The sequence below is a fragment of the Sceloporus occidentalis genome, unplaced genomic scaffold (genome assembly GCF_023333645.1).
Source record: "Sceloporus occidentalis isolate IW3139 unplaced genomic scaffold, rSceOcc1.0.p SCAF_4, whole genome shotgun sequence".
Classification (NCBI taxonomy): Eukaryota; Metazoa; Chordata; class Lepidosauria; order Squamata; family Phrynosomatidae; genus Sceloporus; species Sceloporus occidentalis.
Genome location: NW_028316984.1, coordinates 90,942,362 through 90,966,863, shown reverse-complemented (window position 1 = coordinate 90,966,863; position 24,502 = coordinate 90,942,362). Strand labels below are relative to the sequence as shown.

The window sequence follows — 24,502 nt, the reverse complement described above, 5'->3', positions numbered from 1 at the left end:
CGTCCCTACCTGGCCCAGAGGGACCTTGAAACAGTGGTACATGTGCTAGTAACCTCTCATTTAGATTTCTGTAATGCGCTCTACATGGAGCTACCTTTGTACCAAACCCGGAAGCTTCAGCTGATTAAAAATGCTGCGGCCAGACTGATCACTAAAACATCTAGATCAGAACATATTACACCGATATTAAAATCTCTGCACTGGTTACCGATTAGCTTCCGGGCCCAATACCTTTAAAGCCCTATATGGCTCAGACCCAAGTTACTTGAAGGAACGTCTCTCCCTATACAATCTGCCCTGCACACTCAGAACATCTGAAAAGATATTATTAGAGCACCCAAAAATCAGACTGAAATCGACTTATGATAGAACATTTACTGCTGCTGCCCCCAGACTTTGGAACAACCTACCGGAAGAGATCTGTCATATTAACACCCTAAATGCTTTTAAGAAGGCACTTAAGACGGATCTCTTCTGGTGGGCCTATCCATTTGATCCACCATAACTGAACATAGGTAATACTCTACCTCCATTACTCATATATAGGTATGGATTTGTATTAATTTTATTAAATTTTGTCTTATTGATTGTTGTAATTTTAGATAAATTTGTGCTTATTGTAATAGTGATTTTATCTGATGTACTCCCGTCTCGATCCATGGGGAGAGGCGGGAAATATAAATAAAGATTTTATTTATTATTATTATATGTGTGTGTAGAATTGGATGAAAAGGGATGTAAAGAAAGGGAATCCTTTGAAGGAGGTAGATTCCTTCTCCAACCCTCTGCAGACCAGATGATTTCAGAGGGTGTAGCCAAGTCCCTGGCAGTGGGTCTCTGCAAACAGCATTGGCTATTGGTTCTTTCACTGGGGACCCAGCTTTGCTCTCTTGACTCTTTCCCCTTCCCCACATAGAAAAAATAGATGACTAAGGTGGGCCACAGCAGAGTTGGGTTTTTAAATTATACATGCTGTGGAAAAAGTGAATTTCAAGAGACCTTTCTCTTTTTCATACTTCTAGAATTAAGGGTGACCCAACAATAGATCAAAGAATGTTCTTCACACACTACTTAATTTTATGGGATTTGCTTTTGTGATGGTCATTATTTTATGATGACTTTAAAAAGGGATGTGACCTATTCATAGAGGATGTATCTGTCAGTGGCTATTAGCCATGACTTATGCCTCTGAACATAACAACAGGAAAAGACTACTGCCTTTAAAACACCCTGTTTGTGAGCTTCACGGAGGCATCTGATTGTTGCCCAGTATACTAACCTTATATTTGTAAGGGCTGGAAGATGTGTGACTTCCAGTATCCTAAAACAGGCTACTGACCTTATATTTGTAAGGGCTGGAAGATGTTTGGCTTTGTTTCCCATTTTCGTATTCCTGCTATGTATAAGTAATAGATGACTTGAGGAAAGGCAGGATATAAATCAAATGATAAATGACAGTGATGGTGATGAATGTTGATGATGGGAAGGTGCCAATGAAGTAGTCCCAATACTTTCATAGACATGTCTGGCAGGGATACAAGAGAGGACCTTCCCAATGGATGCCCTTAGGCTCAGAAACTCCCTTCCTAGGGAGGCTAGACTGAGCATCTCCTTTTGCTATCCTTCTATCAGCAGGCACAAACTTATTAATTCTGACAGACTTTGGGAGCTGAATATTATTAAAGAAAAACCTTTAAATAGAGTGCTGTAATGTTTTAATGCTGACTTTTTGCATATTTTAACTGTGTTGTGTTTATTTTAATTTGCAAGATGGATTGAGTCACAGTTTTGAGTGGGAAAAGAGGGTACAGTGGACCCTTGTTATACGCTGGTGTTTGGTTCCAAGATCCCCCGTGTATAACAAAATCCGTGTATGCTCAAGTCCCATTAAATATAATGACATAGCAAAATGGTGTCCCTTATAAAAAAATGGAAAATCAAGGTTTGATATTTGAAATTTATACTTTTTGGGAACATTTTCAAACCGTGTATGCTTGAATCCGTGTATAAAAAATCCGTGTATAAGAAGGGCTGACTGTATACAATTGATGATGGTGATGATGATGATGATCATCATCATCATCATCATTTAACAAATGATTGCTTCATTCGTGTATACAGCAAAGCATAGCTTCTTAATCTGAAGTCAGTACTGTAGTGGTTCCTGAAACCATTCATTTCCATATGTTTTCCCTAAGCAATTTAGTTTGACTGGGAAGAGATGAAAAAAAATCAGCCTATGGGCAGGAACAGGTTACTTTATTGTTCAGCTAAAGTCAGCCCAGGAAACCAAATGCCCTGAGAGCAGTCATAAGGTACATGGTCCAGTTTTGTCACAGGCCTGTGTGCTGGTCTGGAAATCTTCCATTCTCTACTTTGAGCATTCTAAGGAAAGTGCAGAGTTCAAATGAAAGAAATTAATATTAATTTGATGATTACTACCCCTAACATTTTTATTTCCCACTCTTCTTGTGCAGCTCTGGTCAGAAGCAGGAAAGAAGATAACATCCGATACAAGTGATCTAAGGCTTCGGAGAATTCCAAAGCACACCAGCTTTGTTGATGCCTTTCATAAGGTCAGTGGTGCCACAAAAGAACAGTTTCCAGCAGAATCCAAAAAAGGGTGAAAAGAAGAGACTTCATCCTCCAAAACCTACATAACCACAACACTCTCACACAGAACAGCATCACCAGAATCCACCTCAATTAAAGAAAACAGCTTTAGAAGTAATTGCCTTTGGTAAACATTTTCTCAATGGTCTTGATGTTATGAAATATCCTTTCTTGTTGAGGATGAGATATATGCAAGTGTTCTTTACATCATTAATCTATACATATATATGAATTCACACATACACAGACACACAACTCACCTAATATAGGACTGCCTTCTACACCATGGAACTGACAGACTATAGCTTTTTTCCAGTCAGTCTTGGCCAGATGTTGCCCAAACTCAAAGGTGTTCCAGCACTGGGTATTACCTGGTGCCAGGGGTGGAATTTCTGGGGGAGGGGAGGGAATGGGTCTTCCGGAGGGTGGGACATCTGCCTTCCGGAGCGGGACTTCCTGGGATGGGAATTCCCCGGAGACAGCTAAAGGCCCGCGAGGGCAGGGGGGGAGAAGAGGAACAGGCGCATGCTTGTTCCTCCTCTTCCCTCACCCTCCCGTCTCTCCACATGCCCTCAAAAATGGCTTTACATGCCCGAGAGGGCACACATGCTATATGTTCACCACCGTGGGCCTAGACTATCAAAATATCATAATTTAAATTTAAAACATGAATATATTTCTCCTACTGTCTTTCCTTCTCAATGTTCCCTTCCACCATTCATCTTTATTTATTTCCTGTACTTCTCAGCCTCTGAAAATAATCTTTCTCTGATTATTATTGGGGTAAAAAAAACTTTGTGTGTCTATGCCACATTAGAGGCACATGCATGTGCATGTATTCTCACACACATATATTCTTCAAAACAGTCTCCCCCCACCCCAAAAGAAAGAGCAGTGAGCTAAAATGGAAGCCGAGTGGATCTACACAAGACATAAAAAGATGATATACCTGGATTGAAAACCCTTGGTTTTTGCATGGACTTATTAAGCAGACCTCATTGAGGGGCCATAGATTTTGCCTGGCAGATTTATTCTTATCCTACCTACATGGTGTTCATTATTTTCACTGCTTTTCTCTATTTTAGTTTGGGAGTGTAACATTATCAGATGAGGACAAAAAGGAAATTATCAATAAATTAGAAGCATATGCTCTAAAAGCACAATCTTCTGGCACCACAGATGAAAGTTCAACAGAAAGGTAACTGGAGATCACAGGCTTTCTGACAAAAAGCCTGGATGGATGGTGGTAAGGAGAATAGGGTAAATAAAGCAATAATTCTGAGGTAGGTTTCTGCCAAAAATGCAGTTCTTCTACTGAAAATGCACTCCTTCACCTGTCCTAGATAGTTCCCTGCTCACTAGGGTCTCTGTTTTGCTATAGAGAAATCAGTGTTTCATTAAATGGGTGGCTGTCTCAAGTAAAAAACTGTGAATGGCATCCTGTTAGTGACAAATACAAACTTAAGTTGCACTATGCGTGCAGAATGATTTTGTTTGGACAATATACAACATTCATATCCGGCTGATGGTCACGTAAGCGTTTGATGGGAATGTAAGTTGTGCATATGGGTAGTGTATTGACATACACAGAACAGCATGTGAATGCACATTGCCTTTGAGTATTATGCACAATGTGTTTTAAGCCATGCACACTGACCATTGATCCACATATGCTGTGCTACATTGGTGTTCAGTGTAGGGCATGCATACCAAAACTTTGCTACTGGATATTTACACTACCCTGAAGTGATATAGGACCTCAGACTAAGAATTTGAGGTGATACTGAATAGGGTAGATAGATGAGGGGGACATGTATCCTAGACTTGCACTGTTATTATTATCAATTATTGTTTATTGAAACTGTGCTTTTTCCTTAGGGATACTAGGACGGTGTACAATATACTAAAATGTAATTAAAACAATAAAACCCCCTCCAAAACATGTTATCAAAACAGATAACAAGGAATAAGCAACTACAACAATTGAGTTTTTTTTATTTGATATTTTTGCTTTTCTTACAAACATACATACATAAACTGATTACATAACACATTAATCCGACATAAGACATAACTCGAAATGACATGACACCTCATATCAAAACATATCTAAAAAACATATAACATGTAACATACAAGCACTTCCCATTGCTCAGTTCTTCTACATTTCTTGTAATCGTTATTCTTTATTTTATCTTAAACCTAAATTTTTATGTATAATGGCCCTTCATCACCATAGAAATTTCCCTTAAATTTTAACACAAAATGATAAGCGCAATCTTATTCCCCACTGTCTCAGGAAAAATGAATTTTACTTTAGTTTTATAATCATCTAAGTAAACTTATGTTTCGTTTTTCTTCTTAGCCATTCTAGTAAGATCTATAACTTTGCATTTTAACAAGTTCTTGAGTATTTTCTTTTCATCCTTGAATGACTCTACTTTTACCAGACATAATATTCTACCTTATCTAACATTCTCTTCTTATTTATAAATTTACAGTGTATAATGTAGACATTCAGATATTAACTGAGCTTTTTCAAATTTGAGAGAGAGAGAAGATATATTACTTCATAACAATATCTTTCCATCTCCTTTTTATATATATGTAGAACGTTTGCCATTCTTCTTTTATACATTCTTCATTTTTCTCTTTAGTCCAACAAGTTATCCTGTCCATTTCTGCCATTTCCAAAACTTTCATCAGCCATTTTTCTATAGAAGGGGCTTGATTCCGCTTCCAGAATCTTGCATATACAATTCTAGCACATGTAAATAAATAGAACAAAAGTTTGCCATGATTTTTCCCCATATCACCCTCAAACATACCCAGCAAACATATTTCAGGGGTCAATGGAATTTGAATATTTAGTTCTTTAGTTACTATTTCATATACATTTAACCAGAAATGCTTAGCTATTTCACAAGTCCACCAAATGTGGTAGTAGGTCCCTTTTGATTTTTGACACTTCCAACATTCGGGATTGCTATTTTTATATATTAATGCGATTTTCTGCGGGGGGAAGTGCCATCTGTAAATCATCTTATAGACGTTTTCCTTGAGATCTTGACTGACTGTACTCTTTAATCCTTTATTCCAAATATTTTCCCATCTTTCATATGAAATATTGTGTCCCACATTTTGGGCCCACTTTATCATACTATGTCTTATGATCTCATCCTCCGTATTCCAACAGAGAATCATTTTATAGAATTTAGCCATAGCCTTTTTCTTTCCTTTTCCTATTATCTCTTCTCATTCAGTTTTTCCTCTTGCTAAACCTGGTTCTACCATATCTAATTTCCATCTTTCTTTCAGTTGTCTAAGCAAATACCAGTGACAATTAATGCCTGACTTCTGTAATTCTTCTTGTGTCTTAAACTCCATTTTCTCTTGTGTATCCTTGGTTATATCTGAATACATAAGCCACTTTTTTTCCGGGATGCTTTCTCTACCAAAAAAAGCCTCATGTGGGGAACAACTTTGTACAATTTGGTTACACAATCTGGATTTCCACTTTTCCCAAACTTTTAACAAAGCTCTTATTAAGATGTGATGTTTGCACTCCTTATGTATTTTATCTTTATTATAGAATAAATAGGCATGGAGCCCAAATCTTAAATTTTCTCCCTCTAGATTCAACAACTGATCATTTTCTAATAATATCCAATCTATTAACCACCAAAGAACTGCTCAAAAATAATATATTTTAAGATCCGGTACCCCTAAGCCCCCTCTAGTTCTATCATCACACATTATCATTTTACTTATTCTGGCTTTCTTCTTGTTCCATATAAATTTCATTATTACATTTTGCCACATATCTAGTGGTTTAAATGTATGTAAAACCAGTATTGTCTGGAACAAAAAGAGAATCTTAGGCAAAACACACATTTGCTCAGTAGAAATCTTCCCCATCCATGACAGTTGTATCTTACCCCATCTATCCAAGTCTTTTTCAATTTCTTTCCACACTTTAACATAATTGTTCTGAAATAAATCCGTATTTCTATTTGTCAAGGTAATACCAAGATATTTCACTTTTTTTTCTATTTTAAAGCCAGTTTGTTGTTCCAAGTATTTCATGCCTTCTTCACTCAAGTTCTTAGTTATCATGTTAGTCTTATCTCTATTTACTTTGAGTCCCGAGATCTTTTCAAATTCTGAGAGTACGTTGGTCAGGCAATTAATGCTATCTGTAGGATTTTCTAAGATATATACTACATCATCAGCAAAAAGTCTAATTTTATATTCTGTTTTTTTAATTTTCATTCCGTGGATCTGCTTTTCTCCTCGAATGTATTGATTCAATGCTTCCAACATAAATATGAAGAGGAGTGGCGACAGCGGACAGCCTTGCCGTGTTCCTCTTCTTATTTCAAATTCCTCCGATTTACTGTTATTTATTATCAACCTTGCCTTCTGTTTGTTATATATTTCCTGAATCCATTCTTGAAACTGAGACCCTATTTCCATATATTCTAACATAGTGAATAATACCTTCCAGTTCACATTATCGAATGCCTTCTCAAAGTCTATAAAGATTAACGCCAACTCTTTATCATTATGTTTCTCATAATATTCAAGTGTGTTTATAATAATACGGATGTCATCTTTAATATGTCTTTTCGGCAAGAAACCTGCTTGATCTTTCCCTATCCATTCCATTAAAGCTTTTTTCAGTCTTTCAGCAAGAATTATAGAGAAAATTTTATAGTCAGCATTGAGTAAGGATATAGGTCTATAGCTTTTAACATCTCTGGGGTCTTTATTTTCTTTCAAAATTAGTGTGATGTTTGCCTGCTGCCATGTCGCAGGGTATTTCTGCTTTCCTATTGCATTCATAGTTGATTTTAATGGGAGAAGTACTTCATCCTCAAATTTCTGGTAGTACTCGATAGGAAATCCATCGGGACCTGGTGATTTTCTCTTTTTCCCTTTCCTAATTGCTTCAGTAATTTCGGCTGTTGTTATTGGGGAATTAACATGTCCTTCTGGTAAGTTTTAAATATTTGCAAGTTTGCTTTCCCTAGGAAGTATTCAATCTCTTTCTTCTGTACATGACTGTCTTTATATAACATTGTATAAAAGTCCTGAAACTCTCTTTTAATTCTTTTTTGATCTGTTGTTCTTCCCAAATCTTTTGTCACTATTTCTGATATTAATTTCTTTCTCTTTGTTTTTTCTATCTGTATGATAACCAACGGCCAGGTTTGTTTGCATGCTCAAAATACACTTGTTTCATATATCTTATTTTATTCTGAATCTCCTCATTCTCAGCTATCTCAATTTGTTTTTTAATAGTTTTGATTTCCTTGATAACAATTTTCTCTGAGGGGTTCCTTTCAAGCTCTTTCTCCTTCTTTTGTAAGTTATCATATAAACAGATTAATTTCTCCTTTTTCTTTCTTTTTTGTATACAGTTTTGTTGAATAAAGAAGCCCCTCATAAATGCTTTTGAAGTTTCCCAGACCGTCGTTATTTCAATGTCATCCTTTATATTTTCCTCAAAAAAAAAAGTTTCAGGGCCTGTCTTCCTCTTTTTAATATTTCTTCTTTCTGTAAAAGACTTTGGTTTAGTCTCCATGAGTATTCCGACTTTTCTGTTCTTATTACGGCTAAGATAGGACTGTGGTCTGAAATAGTCCTAGGTTCACAATCCATTTTAATCACGTCTTTACATATAGCTTTGGATGCAAACATCATATCGATCCTTGAAAAAGACTTATGGCGTTCTGAAAAAAAGTAAAGTCTCTAGAGTTCTTATATTTATGTCTCCATATATCTTGGAGCGCATGTTCTTCTATAAGGTTTTCAAATGCTACTGGTAATTTCCCTTGAGTCTTTTTAATCTTTTTATCTGATTTTCTATCAAGTTCTGGATTTACTACACCATTCCAATCTCCAATTATCATTGTCTTCTCATAATTCACCTTACATAACTCATCATTCAATTTGTTATAGAATTGTTCTTTTTGATCCAAGGGTGCGTAAATTCCAACTATCAAATATTTTCCACTTAAAGATGTCACCTCCACACCTACATACCGTCCTTCATCATCTTTAAATATATTTTTTACATTATATCTGTTATTTACATAGATAACTACCCCGTTTTTTTCTTAGTATTGGTTGAGATAAACTCTTTACCTAATATTTTATTGTTCAGAAATCTAAAGTCTTTTTCCCTGATATGCGTTTCTTGGAGACATATTATATCCGCTTTGTGTTTTGCTAGGTAGTGGTTCACCTTCCTACGTTTTTGTGGGGAGTTCATTCCCCTTACATTCCATGATATTATTTTTAAATTCTGCATTTTTGTTTACTTGATTATTAGTTATATCCCTTACCTTACTTCACTTTATTTCTGTTATCTCCTCCTCATTTTCGCTGTGTATTTTTTCCTCCTTTTCTTTATCTTCTCCTTTTTCTTCTTCTGGTTCTGTATCTGATGTTTCACCTGGTTTTTCTCTCTCTTCCTTTTTCTCGTCTGTCTTTGCCATTTTCTCTAATTCTTTTTTGTATTTTTTCAAAAATTCCTTCATCTTCATTATGGAGTTTATTCTGAATAATTCTGATTTGTATTTAAATATTACTCCTTCCGATCTGTCCCATCTGTATATAACATTGTTGTTCCTTAGTAGCATCACCAGGGGTTTGTACTCATTTCGTTTTTTCAGAATTCTCAAAGGGATATCTTTTAAAATAATTAGCTCCTCCCCTTCTATTTCCAAACTTTGTTCATAATTTAATTGAATGATTTCATCTCTAACTTTCTTCCTTGTAAAATAAATGACTACGTCTCTCGGAAGTCTTTTTTGTTTTGCAATTTTTGAGTTAACACTAAACATTTTACTTATTTCGTGTTCAAATTGTTCTTGCTCTGCTCCTACATATTCTGCAAGAATTGGTGAGAGGTATTCATATAGATCTTCATTCTCTTTCTCTTTTAATCCTCTGGTTTTTATACAGTTCTCCCGTTGCTTCAAATCTTGTAGCGCTCTCTCTCTCGTTGAGATCCCTTTCATAACTCTTTTCTAAGTCTATAACTTTTTTATTTATTTTTTCAGTTTTGTCTTCAATCTTTTCCATATTTTTTCCCATCTGTACAATGTCTTCCGTTGCCTTTCCTAGAGTATCTTTAATGTCCTTCAATTCTGCTCTTATCTCTTGACGTATTTCTTGTTTTATTTCTTTCCTCATTGCATTCATATCCCTTTTCATTGCCTTCATGTCTTCTTTTATCTCATAATAAAGAGTTTTTAATTCCTCTAGGAGGGCCGTTTGTTCCGATGTTCCCGAGCTTGCCCCAAATGATGGTCTTCTGTGTTGACTAGCTTCTATTTTTGCTTTCCTTGTATACATTTTTCTATCTGCCTATACTTTCGCCTCCCTTGCTGGCTGTTTACTGTCATCTTTCAGATCTTCTTTCACTGATTTTCCCTGCTTGCCTTGGCTTCGTTCCACATTGAATCTCTTCTACAACTGCTGACTTCTATCTGGCCTTTCTCTATTCTTTCCCCACTAGTCTTCCTCCTCTAGTCTTCCCCTCTGGCCTTGGCTTAGTTCTACGTTGGGCCCCTTCTGCGTCCGCTGCCTTCTTTTTAGCCTTTCTCCGTTCCTTCCCCACTAGTTCTCTTTCCCTGATTTTTCCCGTTTGCCTTGACTTCGTTCCGCGTTGGATCTCTTCTGCGACTGCTGTGTTTTTTCTAGCCTTTCTCTGTTCCTTCCCCACTAGTCTTTCTTCCCTGGTCCTCCCCTCTAGCCTTTGCTTAGCTCTGTGTTGGGTCCCTTCTGCGTCCCCTGCCTTCTTTTCTGGTCTTTCTCCGTTCCTTCACTGATCCTCTTTCACTGATTTTCCCCACTTGTCTTGGCTTCATTCCGCATTAAATCCCTTCTACAACCGCTGTCTTCTTTCTGGCCTTTCTCTGTTCCTTCCTAACTAGTCTCCCTCCTCTGATCTTCCTCTCTGGCCTTGGCTTCATTCTGCGTTGACTCCCTTCTGCGTCCGCTGCCTTCTTTCTAGCTTTTCTCCGTTCCTTTCCCGCTGGTCCTCTTTCACTGATTTTCTCCACTTGCCTTGGCTTCGTTCCGTTGGTCACCGTTAGATCTCCTCTGCGACTGCTGTCTTCTTTCTGGCCTTTCTCTATTCTTTCCCCACTATTCTACCTCCTTTGATCTCCCCTTCTGGCCTGGCTTCACTCTGCCGGGGTCCCCTCTGCGTCTGCTGCCTGCTCTCTGGTCTTTCTCCGTTCCTTCCCCGCTGGCCCTCTTTTACAGCAATTAAGTTTTAAAAATTCAGATCAACCAGTTAAAATGTCTTTGGAAACAAGAAATTGGTACTAACATAGTTGTGTGGTTGGTGCCAGCTGCACATTCATGGGAAGAAATTCCATGACTGAGACGGTTTTCTACCTTGTTTGATGAATAGTGTACAAAAGGTACATGGGAGAGAATTTCCCCAATGACTCCAAGTCATGGGCAGTCTAATATAGGAACTAATACAGGAACCAACCTTATGGAACTATGGTATCTGTTCATATCTCACATTTTGGATCTAACATCAGACCAAGGGCCCATTCACACTACACAATTATAGAGCCATATTCCACTAACTGCCATGGTGAGGCACTAGAGCTCTCTAGCTGGGAATTCTAAATGTCTTCACTCAAACTGCAAATCCCAGGATTCCACAGCATGTTAATGTGGAATGGAGTGCTATAATTGTATAGCAAGAAAGGAACCCAAAGCTCAAGTCTCATTATATACAATAGTGTAGTAAAATGGTGTCCCTTATATAAAATGGAAAAATCAAATATCTTTCTGGGATTTCTTTTTTAATTTGTTCAAGCTGTAGATGGTTGAATCCATGGATGTGGAATCTGGGGATAAAGGGGACCAACTATATTAAGAAAATGTCTGAGCTTTTTTTAAAAGTCTAAATAACCCTGAAGGATCCAAACAAAACTTTTCTCTCCAACTGCAGCTCAAGTCAGTTGCCCTCTGAACAATCCTCATTGGCTATCGTCTCTTCTCACAAATCAGATCTCACTTCTTCTGTGTATGAGACCAAAACGACAGAATCTTCTTTGAGTCTGCCATCAGGATTGGAGAAAACCCATCAAGAGAAAGGTATGTTTCGATTCTTCCTCTTTAAAAAAATGGTCTAGTGTAGGTTGGCTGGTTGGTTGAAGAGTCACAGTTGCAGTGGTGCATGCCTCTAATATTTCACAGATGAAAACCAGGACATGTGTGCTAAGCAACATCAGGCTGTGGTCTACATAGTAAAATTACTAATGAGGAAGAACAGACATGTTTGTAGAGGCTGCAACAGTTTGCTTTTGAGTGAACCGACTGAGAAAGGCAAGATTCCACCCCTTCATCTCCTCTTCCCCATCCTCAGTTAATTGAGTGTGAACTGCTTCTGCAATTTCACACCAGTTTGCAGCAGTTTGAAGGTTTGAAGTAATATGAGAACAAACGGGAGGAGGAGAGAGAAACTGGGTCATTTTAAGAGCTGCAAAAAAAAGTGGGACGACAGGAAATCAGGAAAACTGGAGGGTACAGTGGTGGCTGGTGGCTTCTGTGTTGGGAGAAGTCTGTTCTGGGTTTTAGTCAGAACTTTAAGCAAACTATCCAAACTGTTGAATCTTATCCCCCAAATAAATTCAACAGTCTGGATGCTCCTTTAAAGTACATTAAAGGTGAAACCCTTTCATTTCTCTATCCATGCTAGAACTGCAAGTGTAATGAGAAATAGTCTGGCCTTATTTTAAGTCCTAGTCAATGTCTATTTTCATGGTGCAGCTGGGGTTGTAGGAAAGGTGTTTACCTTCCTGGAGCACCTCTGTGCTCAAAGTGGGTTATAGATGTGCGAATCACATAACTCAGGCCTGCACAACTTGGCTGTAGGTAGGCCAAAATTAAAATAGGCTAAACTTCTTAGGGCCACAAATCGGTTTTAATTAAATATTTATTGATCAATAATAATTAATAATATTAATTCAGAATAATTAGTACTAATTCCATCTTCTTCTTCCTCTGCTTGGCCCTCACCTCAGGAGAAAGCCAAGCAGTGGTGGAGCCTTGTCTGTTCTCCTCCTCTGCCTGGACCTCTCCTCAGGAGAAGGCCAAGCAATGGAGAAGCCTTGAAGGGAGAATGTTTGCCCCTCTTCCTCCTCCACTGTCTGGCCTTCTCAGGAGAAAGCCAGGTGGAGGAGGAGCCTTGCAGGACAAGTGTTTGCCTGTCCTCCTACTCCTCTGCTTGGCCTTCTCGGGAGAAAGCCAGGCAGCGGAGGACCCTTGAAGTTGTTCCACATCCTCATGGGCCACCTGAAATCCTTTGGCAGGCCACATGCAGCCCCCGGGCCATATGTTGTGCAGGCCTGACATAGCCCATGCATCTAGCTCCTATCATCCATGTGACATGCAAAAAAAGTACCATAATATGAAGAAGTACCATCTGTCAATATTGAAATATATCAAACATGTTATTTCTGTGCCTACATTTGTTATCCTGTAGAAAAGCCATATAAGCATGCTCTCTGATGGGCTGGAAACAGTTCATCAACAAGAGTACATGCAGTCTGGAGACAAGTAGAATCAATAAAAATATAGAGAACAGCACTCAGTATTCACACACTTTGTGTGGAGCTTTCATAAAGAGATATTTCATTTTTCTTATATTTGATTGATTGATTGATTGATTGATTGATGTCCCTCCTTTCTCCCAAAATGGGACCCAAAGTGACTATACCATTATCCCATTGATTCCCTTCTACTGGGAATTAGCTAAAGATATGAGACCCTGTATTCTATGTTTTTATAGGCTGTAGGCTGTGCATCTTCCATCCTAATCCAATTGAGACATGTCTTTGTGCTATAAACTGAATACAGCGGACCCTTGTTATACGCTGGGGTTTGGTTCCAAGATCCCCCATGTATAGGGATGCCATAACCTGGCTGTGCCCGTGATTGTAACGGTTTTGGGGGTACTGGCACGGTCACGGTCCGGTTCACTCTAAATCCCGGGTTTGGGCCCCGGCCGGCAGCCATCGCGCCTAAAGGGAACACTCGTCCCCTTGAGACTGGCTGGCCAATGGCAGAGCAGCTGGGGCGGAGCTGTTTCCAGCCCCACTCTGCCATTGGCCAGCCTCAAGGAGGAGGTGGACCCTTGGAGGAGGAGGAGGAGGAGGAGGAGGAGGAGTGAGACTCTGGGCCAGCCAGGGGGAGGGGAAAGCTCCCTTTCTTAGTGCATGGCGAGGAGGAGGAGGAGGAGGGGGAAACAGGAGAAGGAGGAGGAGGAGGAGGAGGTGGGTGCCCATTTTCAAAGTTTTTTCCCCCCAAAGTGCACTTTCTGTGTACAGTAGAGTCTCGGTGAAGGAGCATGGGACGTCGAATTGGGGACAAAAGTCCTTCGCCTTGCCTCGCCTCACCTTCTCCCTCCCTCCCTAGTTCCCTACTTACCTTCCCCGCTTGGGTCAGGCTTCTCCTCGGCGGCTGCGTTTTCTGCAGGCTCCCTTTGGCCTGAGGAAAATTAAGCTGCCAAGGAGAGGCCTGGGGCTGTCTCCGCAGCCACCGAGTCCTCACGTTCCCTGCTCCCTTCTTTTCAAAGGGCTCCAAAAAGAGCCCTTTGGAGGAAAGGTGAGGTCTGGGAAGAGCAGGACCGGGCTAGTGCCCAGGTCTCTCCTCTCCTTTCCTGCCTCCCTTCCCTTCAAAGAGCTCCAAAGAACCCTTTGGAGGAAAAGGGAGGTCCGGGAAGAGGAGAGTGGCCTCGGAGGACAGGCCTGGGCCGAGCACACAAGCCCCTCAGAGGAGCCTGCGTCCTCGGTCTAGGCTTGTCCTCCTCTATTTTGATCATGCCTAAGAAACATGCATTTATATTAACATTTTAAAAAAATCATCAATTTTTTTCGTGTATCCTCCATTTAAAAAAAAATGTGTCCTACATTTGAAAATGTTGTCCTACATTTGTCCTGGTTTGGAGGTCCTGACTTATGGCAACCCTACCTGTTTATAACAAAATTTGTGTATGCTGAAGTCCCATTAAATATAATGACATAGCAAAATGGTGTCCCTTATAAAAAATGGAAAATCAAGGTTTGATATTTGAAATTTATACTTTTTAAAATATTTTCAAACTGTGGATGCTTGAATCCGTGTATAAAAAAATCAATGTATAAGAGGGGCCGACTGTATACTGTGTGGCAAAATGGCAGTGTTCAGTCAGTTCTATTACATGAGGAATATTCAAAAGAGGGCAAACTTTTAAGGGTCTAGATGTCAATGAGCTGCATTTGCTACTTATACCCTATTGTTAATGTGTCTTTAAATGTCTGATTATTCCATATTGCTGCAACCAAGGCAGTGACTGATCAGTACCAATTGACTGGCTGACTGATTGATTGGTAAATCAGTATCAGTCAGTTTATAGCCTACTTTTCAATTAAACAAATTCTCAAAGTGTGATTTAATATATACATGATACACAGGCAGTAGACCTTTAAAACTGTGATGTTATTTACTTATTAGAGCAGGAATAGTGTAGGGTTTGAATCCTGGACTAGGACTCTGGGAGAGCAGGATTTGAATCCCCATGGCTTCATGGAAACCCACTGAGTGACCTTGAGCAAGCCACAACCTCTCAGCCTTAAAGGAGGGCAATGCCAAGAAACCCCTGGGGCAGGATTGCTATACATCAAAGTCAATGTGGAGGTGCATAACAACAACAAATAATTTATTTATTACATTTTAAAAAACAAATCGGTTTCCATAATTTTCCAGATAAGTTCTGAAAAATTAAAATTCATTAGCAAAGAAATCTGTTTCTGAAAGTATGCAGCTAATACTACCACTGTGCAACATCTTTTACAGCAACTTTTCTTCATCTGTGTTGCTTTAAATATAACTTGCTTTAAGCATTTGTGCTGGAGTTGGTGGTGCAAAGCTCACTGTCACCAAAGGGAACCCCCCAGAGGTCCAAAGCTTTTCCCATAAAACAAGACATCTGTTAGGAAGTTCACTGAAAGATATACCATTGTGCTTCTTAGTAAGCCTGACCAGGGCAAGGTCTTTGAGGTGACATCACAATGGGATTCAAGCAACCATTTTATACCACGCGGAGATTTCACCCGTTTTGTTCGCCGAGCCCGCCTGAATGTTGTGCCTCTCAATGGCACTGTTAAAACTGGCGGCAACCACAATAAACATTGCTGCCCCTGTGGCCATCCAAACGAGACACTTCCACATGTGCTCTGTAACTGTCCTCCACAGTTGACAGCCTGGGAACATTGGCACAATGCTGTGATGAATCGACTGGCTAAATCTTTCCCAGCTTCAATGGGCACTATCTCTCTAAATCGAACTGTGCCTGGGACAGATAGTCAGCTGAGACCTGACATAGTAATCACAGATGAAGATCACAAGAAAATTACTATTGTGGATGTCACCATCTCCTTTGAAAACAGGAAGCCAGTCATGAGGAAGGCCAGAGAATGGAAACATCAAAAGCACACCCCTCTGGCTGAAGTTCTGAGACAAAAGGGGTATGAGGTCTCTGTCCATGCATTGCTTGTTGGAGCCCTGGGTGCCTGGGATCCAGCAAATGAACCTGTGCTGAGAGTTTGCAGAGTGGGAAAGCGCTATGCAAAACTCATGCGCAAGCTAATGGTGTCAGATACCATTAGATGGTCCAGAGATATTTACATTGAGCACATCTCAGGCCATTGTCAGTATGAGAACCCAGCTGCAGTTTTGGTAGAGAAGGAACTGTGCTGCTTCATTCTTCTTTTTCTTCCTCCCCACATCTTTTTCTCCCCCTCCCCCCCTTCTCTTTCTTTCTCCCCATTCTAGAGGCTGGATGACCATCTGTCGGGGATGCTTTGAATTTGATTTCCTGCATGGCAGGGGGTTGGACTGGATGACCCTTGCGGTCTCTTCCAACTCTATGATTCTATGATTCTCTTATATTTCTTTTTCTCTTTTTCTTTCCTTTTATGGTATGCAACTGTTTGGATATATTAGTGATTGCTATCGGTGATTTAAAAGTAAAGGATATATATTTTGGCCTTCTTAGTATGCTCTAATTTATTTAAAACATGTTTTAATCATTTAACGCTTCCTAAGAATGAAATTTGCTTTGTATCTAATTTCTTTATATATTATGATATTACAATATATATTTTTATGTGCAATAGCATTCTTTGGACTTGATATGTATTACTTATTGCTTTATGTTAAACTGTATTTCTAAATATTCTCTAATAAAAGGTTTAATCTGTTTCTTCCCTCGATAGATTTTATAAGAAAATAGTACAGCGCGCCTGCGCCATACGCGGCCTTGAGCATACGCGCTCAAGCCTCGGGGCGCGCGCAGGGCGGAAGGGGCGGCGTGTCCCATTCAATTGAATGGGCGCGTGCGCCCGTTGTGCCCCGCGCACGCCCGCGCCGTCGCGCCGCCGTGCACGAGCCCCATTGTTTCCAATGGGGCTCGAGCATAGGCGGAATTTGCCTTACGCGGAGGGATCCGGAACGGATCCCCCGCGTAAGGCGAGGACGGACTGTAATGTGCCACATGGTGATGCTGTTGTTGTTTTGTGCCTTCAATTGATTTCTGACTTATGGAGACTGTAAGAGATTTTCTTGGCAAGATTATCATGGAGTTTTCATGGCAAGATTTGTTCAGAGGAGGTTTGCCATGACCTTCCCCTGAGGCTGACAGAGAGTGACAAGGGCAAGGTTGCCCAGTGGGTTTCATTGCTGAGCTGGGAACCAAACCCTGCTCTCCAGAGTCATAGTCCAACACTCAAACCACTATGCCACACTTTCTCTGCCACATGGTGATGGTTATATTTTAATTTCCCAAAACTACAGTTCATACCTTAGATCAATGGAGCCTCGCTCAGGCTGGCCTTACTCTTGGACAACTGTCAGATGGAGAAAAAATTCCACCTTCTACAGAAATATGTAAAAGGTGAGTGGCAAAGAGTGGAGGAACTTAGAAGAGCTTATCTATGGAGGAAACAACAGCATTATTTTGTTGTGACATAGAGGAATGTTAATAAGCCTTTCTATTGCAGTTTCATCAGAGTAAGGAGCAACTGCTACAAATTTGCATAAAGTTTTCATTTATAAATGAAACATTTTCATATATTTTTTAAAAAATTGCTCCTTCTTTCTAGATGGCCCATACTCTGTCCAATGGTGTGTGGCATACCCCAACCAAGATATATCTTTGTCCAGCACTATACCAAGGGCTTTACTTAGAGGCCACTTCCTCCTCTCCCAGTGCAGTTGCTACAGTAGTTCAAGTGTTCAGAAGAGGAGGTACGCTTTTGTCAGAGCAGGGAGCCAGGACCCTTTTACTCTCTGATTTTGTTTCTGCTGTGTGTCTTCAAGTTGTTTCCAACTTATGGTGACCCTTGGTTGACCCTATCCCAGGGTTTTCTGGGGCAAGTGTGTGACTTGCCCAAAGTCACCCAGTGGCTTTCCATAGCTGAGTGGGGAACTAAAGCCTGATCTCCAGAGTCAACGTCCTACACGCAAACCACTACACCACACATTTTCCTTTCTTTGCAAATTGCACCTGGAGCACTTTGACAGTGCAGAACAAGTAGCTAGCCCATTATTCCGCTTTGGCCTACTTTGGGGCTTTGCTTTGTTCCTCAGTTGACCATCTTTTTTATGAGGGGGATTCCTCTCCATTCCTTCAAGTGCTTCATTTCTGATAGAATATTTTATTTATTACTGAAGTTTATCACTGATTAACTAAATTATTCCCAGTGGTGCAGGGAGACCCTATAGCCCAGCTGTTAAGTCAAACTCCCTCATTTTGCCTTGAGTTGTCTGGTGAGCTAGATAACAATAAAAACCATACTGGTAGTTAGAAGCATACTGAACATATTGGTAGTTAGAAAGGCTATGGTATGCCCTTAAAGACATGGGAGTGCCAACACATCTGACAGTCCTGATGAGGAATCTACTCAGGACAAAAGGCTACTGTCAGAACAGAACACAGAAAAACAGAATGGTTCCCAATTGGCAAAGGGGTCAGACAAGGTTGTATCTTTTCACCCTATCTGTTCAACTTCTATGCAGAACATACTATAAGAAAAGCAGGCTTGGACACTGAAGGAGGAGTGAAAATAGGAGGAAGGAATATCAATAATCTAAGATATGCAGATAACACCACAGTACTAGCAGAAAACCTCATAGAACTGGAACACCTACTAAGGAAGATCAAAGAAGGAAGTGCAAAGGCAGGCTTAATGTTGAACATAAAGAAAACAAAAATAATGACCACCGAGGACCTTCATAAGTTCCACCAAGACAATGAAGAAATAGAAATAGTAAAAGAATTCCTATACCTGGGATAAAACATTGATAGAAATGAGGACTGCAGTCGCGAAATCAGAAGAAGATTAGGAGTGGGGAGGATGGCTATGAAAGAATTAGAAAAGATTCTAAAATGCAGATATACAACTGAGCACAAGCAGTAGAATCATACAAGCCATTGTATTCCCTATTACCATGGATGGACGTGAGAGCTGGACATTTAAAAAAGAAGATAGGAAGAAAATCCATTTATTCGAGATGCGGTGCTGGAGAAGAGTGCTGAAGATCCCATGGATAGCCAAAAAGACACACAAATGGGTCCTAGAGCAGATGAAGCTGGAAACCTCCCTGGAAGCCAAGATGACCAAACTGAGGCTGTTGTACTTTGGACATATCATGAGAAGGAAGGACTAATTGGAAAAGACAATCATGCTGGGAAAGATGGGGGGAAGTAGGAAGAGAGGAAGTCCACATGCAAGATGAATGGACTCTTATTAATGAGGTCATGGGTATGGGGTTGCAGGAATTAAACAGAGTATGGAGGGCAGAGCGTCTTGGGGATAACTTATCCATAGGGTCGCCATGAGTCGAGATCGACTTAAGGGCAGTTAACAAAGTTAGAAGCAACACTGGAAGGAAGTTGGGCTTTATACATTATATAAACAGCTTAAATATATCAGCCGATTGGTGCTATATTTGTCAGTTAAGAACCACCTGCTGATGAAGTTTCACTAAGCTCATAACCTCAGTTCAGCTGGCCAGCGACTTCTTGCTATTCTGTGGGATTTGCAAACATCTGCTAAATGCATACTGTCTGGATGGCTGTATTTCTCTCCCTTTCTCATACACATTTGTACATACACTCACACACAGAGTGTATGTACAACGGCCAACATAAAGAAATTCCTTAATATATTTACCATACCAACCTTGTTACTGAATGAATAATTATCAGAATTACCTTACCTCAGAGTGACTTTACCCGCACATCCCTTCTCTCACACATCCGTTTCTAAATCCATATATTCTAATTGGCTTCTTGGGTGCCTTCTCTTCCAGAACTTTCTCTTCTGTTGGTTTCTTTCTTCCTCTAAAAGCAAAAACACATTTTTTCCTGGAACATTTAATTGAAAGCAAAATAAATAGAGTCCTGCATAGGCCTGTATGTTGAACTTGTCATTTTCTCAATTGCATCCATTTTCCCCAAGTGGCCTGTAACTCATTGTCTGATTCCTGTGCTTCCCTGAAGCAGATCAACTAACCCTGAAAAAATATATATTTTATTAATGCTCTGCCCCCACTTTTGTTTCTAGAAATTTACCACTCTCCCTGTCTCTTAATTGATTTTTTGCTTCTGATCTCTTGCTACACTTAGAATGGTCTTCCTGTGGTAAAATGTGTCTTATAGGCACGATATAGACCACCCAAAAAGGGTGGCCTCCCGGCATCTGTTTTTCAACTAGACCGAAGCCGCGGCTGCCAAACCGCGCGGCTTCCTGCGGCGGAAAAAGAACCTGCAAAAAGCGAGTTCTTCTCAAGCTGCGGTGGCGGCATGGTGCACTTGTTATGTAAGCACCACATGGCGCTGTGCAGATGCTGCGTGTTGCTTATGTAACAATGGCGGTGCCCTGTATACAGGGCGCCGCCACTATTACGGCCTCATCACATGCGAGGGTTGTGGGGCGTGTGGGCACTCTGCCCCCCAGGCAACCCTAACACGTGACTAGGGCGTCGGAAAGGCCCGTTTGTACCAGGCCATAGTTTGAAAATCATGATTAACATTCAAGCACATTCAAGGAGGGTTAGGGAGAACTAGCGTGGTGGACTATGACTCTGGAGACCAGGGTTCAAATCCTTGCTTGGCCATGGAAGTCCACTGGATGACCTTGGGCAAGTCACATTCTCTCAGCCTCAGAGGCAAAAAGCAAAACCCCTCTGAATAAATCTAGGGCTGCCAAGGCAGAAACAACTTGAAGGCCCACAACAAGAAGGCCCACTAACTACAGTTAGTTTTTATTACTAGCGAATAATGCACACCTCCAGACAGATCATATGTGTTGGGAGGTTCTGCTATTTGTTTCTGTAGTACTTGGTTTGTTTTTTAAATATTCAGATGATATTTCTGTTGTCCTGGACTGTTTTTTTGTCAATTGCTGCACTCAGTTGCACTATTTTATTTCCATCCTCAAGTGGGCTTCTTTTGAATTTTGAGACATATCTGATCAAAAAAGTCCCAATCTCTTTTCCTCCTCTAAAAAAGAATTTAGACTTGCTGTGTGCAGTGCCTCAGTAAATAAGTGAAATAGCACTTTTGCATTATAGCACTACAACACAAAAAAGGAAAGAAAGAAAGAGAAAGGAAGGAAGGAAGGAAGGAAGGAAGGAAGGAAGGAAGAAAAAATTGTCCTTCCATAGGACTACCTTAGTAAACCACATCCCCAGATTTATTTATTTTTTATGTTTTTTAAAACACATTTGGAAGAGCTCTGGTGCAAATCCAAGAAATCACTACAAACATGTCCCCAACAAGAATGGAATGAGTGGATGCAGAGGCAACAATGACCTGCAAAATCCAAGGAGCTATATGCTTCTTTAGACCAGTTTGTAAGAGCCGAATATCTTATCAGTCTCTTCTCTTTTCTTCACCATTTCACCCTCTAGGAGTCTTTCTGTCAAAACAGCCCCTCTCAAGATTGTCCAGGTGCACCGTAAGGGCAAATTTGTCAGAATCCTCAACTCCTTGTTGAACAAAGAAGTGGACCTGAGTGGCTACAGCATCCAACAATGGGTTGGGGGGTACCCAGTTTCTATCTACCGTTTCCCAAATGGCACCATTCTGCCTGCACAGCACCACATTACTGTAAGTAGCAGGGCCCCTTCACATTTCCAGCCCTTGGTGTGACATAAACTTGGTTGATGTGCAAAAGGGCGTTGTTGTACATGGAAAACAAACTAGAGAAACATCTGGACTGTTGATGAGCGAAGGGTCATTTTTTCAGCACATTGTTCTTACTGGCATAGGTATACTCATGTATAAGTCAAGGAATTTTAGTCAAAAAATCAATCCCCAAAATCTGGGTCACTTTATCCATGGGTCAGTGTAAGTACTGCAATTTAACTCTTATTTAAAAAAAGAAAAAAGAAACCATCTCCTTTTCTGAGTAGACTGGCAAAAGGATAGGGCTGCCTTAGTTCATCCCAGGACAACTTAAAAGAAACATCGACCCCTTCTACTCTCCCTGCCACTGCCAGAATGCATGCTTTTATGGGCGGGATACAAACCGCCGCTTTGCGGCGCTTCCCCGCTGCCGCCGTTTGCTCCGTGCGGGAGCTGCAGCAGCCAAACTGCGCGGCTCCCGCGCGGAGCAAAAAAGAAGCTCCAAAATGGAGCTTCTTTTGGAGTTGCGTTTGCAACGTAGCAAGGCGCCAGGGGCACACTCACTACGTCACAAAGGATGCGACGCGTACGGACGCTCAGCGTCCGATACGTCAAGATGGCTGCGCCCGTATGAGCAGGGTGCCGCCATCTTGTATGTATTCAATACGTATTAGGGTTAGGGGGGTGCAGAAGCACCACCCCTTCCTAACCCTAGTATGTATTGATGACGTACTATTTGGCGGTTTGTATCCCGCCACGGGTTTTTAAAAAAAGTTTTGGGGGAGAGAGAGAGTGTGTGTGTGTGGGGGGGGAGATTGGAATATCTGCTTTTAAAAAAAACCCTCCCTGCTTAAGGGGGGAAAAACTCAAAAAGGGCTACCAAGTTACAACTGCACATATATGAAAGGCTCTGGGTTAAAAAAAGTGAACTATAGGTCATTATGTACAAATATTAGTAGGACTTCTCAGTCTGTGTTGTGTTTTACAGGTTTGGGCTGCTGCAGCTAACCTTGCTCATGAGAAGCCTTCAGATGAGTTATCAGGCCCACGTTTCTTCAAAGCAGACCCTGGATGCGTTACTGTCCTCTATAATCGCCGTGGTCAGGTGAAATTACTTAGTTTTAACAGGTAGAATGGAAAGAATGCACCACGTGATTTTATACTTTTGTTTAGGTGGAGTGATGAAGAAGACTAAAGAGTATACCACCATTAAAGTTCCAAAGGTGACACTGATATGGAATAAACATGGAATTACCAGTCAAATCTTGGGGTTCATCAAGATATCTTCTTCTTCTTCTTCTTCTTCTTCTTCTTCTTCTTCTTCTTCTTCTTCACTTTTCTTTTCTTTTCTTTTCTTTTTCTTCTTTATTTCAAACTATAAATTTGTTTGAGAATGTTGGCAGGAAGGTAATACAGTATTTAAACATAAAGAAATAAGCAGTGGAGGTCTAGAGAATAACTTTCTATTACTCTTGCTTCTTCTGCCAAGATGGTGTCACAACATGCAAATGCTCACCAATTCACAACAGCTGCAGAGGCCTACAGTGATAACTTGGACCTTTCCGTGGACAAATTTCCACTCAAAGATGATGATGAGCAGTATGATGAGTCCATGCCTTCAAAAGAACTTGACTCCCACCATAGCAAGCACTTGAGATCAGGCCTCTTGTTCAAGAGAAGGTACAGATTCAGTCTGGATATGAATTAATAGCAGGAAAAAGGAATGGAATATGGTATCATGGAATATATTCATAGGTTGGTTGGGCCCTTAGAGGACCAACTCTCCCCCTCCTTGTAATGTAGACTTCACAATGAAGGAAACAATTACAGTGCGCCTGCGTCATATGCGGGCACACCTTACACGGCTTTCAGCATATGCTGAAAGCCATGCTGGGAAAAGGGGTGGCGTACCCCATCATGTTTAATGGCACATGCGCCTGTGGTACGTGTATGCCACCATACCGCCGTGTGCGCGATCCCTATTAATTTAAATGGGCTCAAGCATACACGGAATTCCCCTTACGTGGGGGGGGGGGGTCTTCCGTAACAAATCCCCTGCGTAAGGGAAGGGTGGACTGTACAATATTCCTGGCAGGTGGCTGGTAAGTCTAGCCTCGATTTGAATACTGGTAGCGAAGTAATGACTCATCTCCCAACACAAGCTGTCACTCGAGAGCTCTGGGCATTAGGAAGGTCCTTCTAATGTTTAGCTAAAATCTGCTTCCTTGAAATTTCCAGCCATTGAGGTGAATCCAGTTTGGCTGGTCTGTGAAGGGCACCTTCTCTTCACAGAAGGAACAAAACTTTAAGAAGCACAGAGGGTTACTTCTTAAATTGTGAAATTTCACTCTCCTGCCCCCTTTCTCTAGCCAGAGTGGAACTCTGCTAACTGATCCAGTCTAATCATGCTTTTTCTTTCCCATCTTCTGCATGATATATCTTCAGGGAGTTGTCATGTTTTTCCTTAATCTCTTCTTCCTTAGTGCAAATGTTACCTATGTATTTACTAACTCTGTCTTCCATTATGAACTTCTATTTTGGCCTCTGAACATTGTGGTTGTCTGAGTCCCTGGTGCCCTGGTTTATGGGACACAGGGTTCTTGCCTGCACCATGAAGCCCCAGAATGGTAACATCATCCATAGAATGAAGCAGTGGTGTCATTAGGGGGCTACAGGGAT

At 40.7% G+C, this 24,502-nt stretch overlaps 1 protein-coding gene across 1 annotated transcript in view; it reads left to right on the top strand.

The window, feature by feature from the left end:
* The window catches only part of LMNTD2 (lamin tail domain containing 2), a 63,490-nt gene that overhangs the window by 28,355 nt on the left and 10,633 nt on the right, over positions 1-24,502 (top strand). Inside the window, exons 5-11 of the mRNA XM_089523093.1 lie at positions 2,478-2,576; positions 3,699-3,811; positions 11,600-11,745; positions 17,485-17,584; positions 21,607-21,805; positions 22,812-22,928; positions 23,313-23,503. Of these exons, the coding sequence (XP_089379219.1) occupies positions 2,478-2,576; positions 3,699-3,811; positions 11,600-11,745; positions 17,485-17,584; positions 21,607-21,805; positions 22,812-22,928; positions 23,313-23,503 (965 nt within the window). The remainder of the gene's footprint in view (positions 1-2,477; positions 2,577-3,698; positions 3,812-11,599; positions 11,746-17,484; positions 17,585-21,606; positions 21,806-22,811; positions 22,929-23,312; positions 23,504-24,502) is intronic.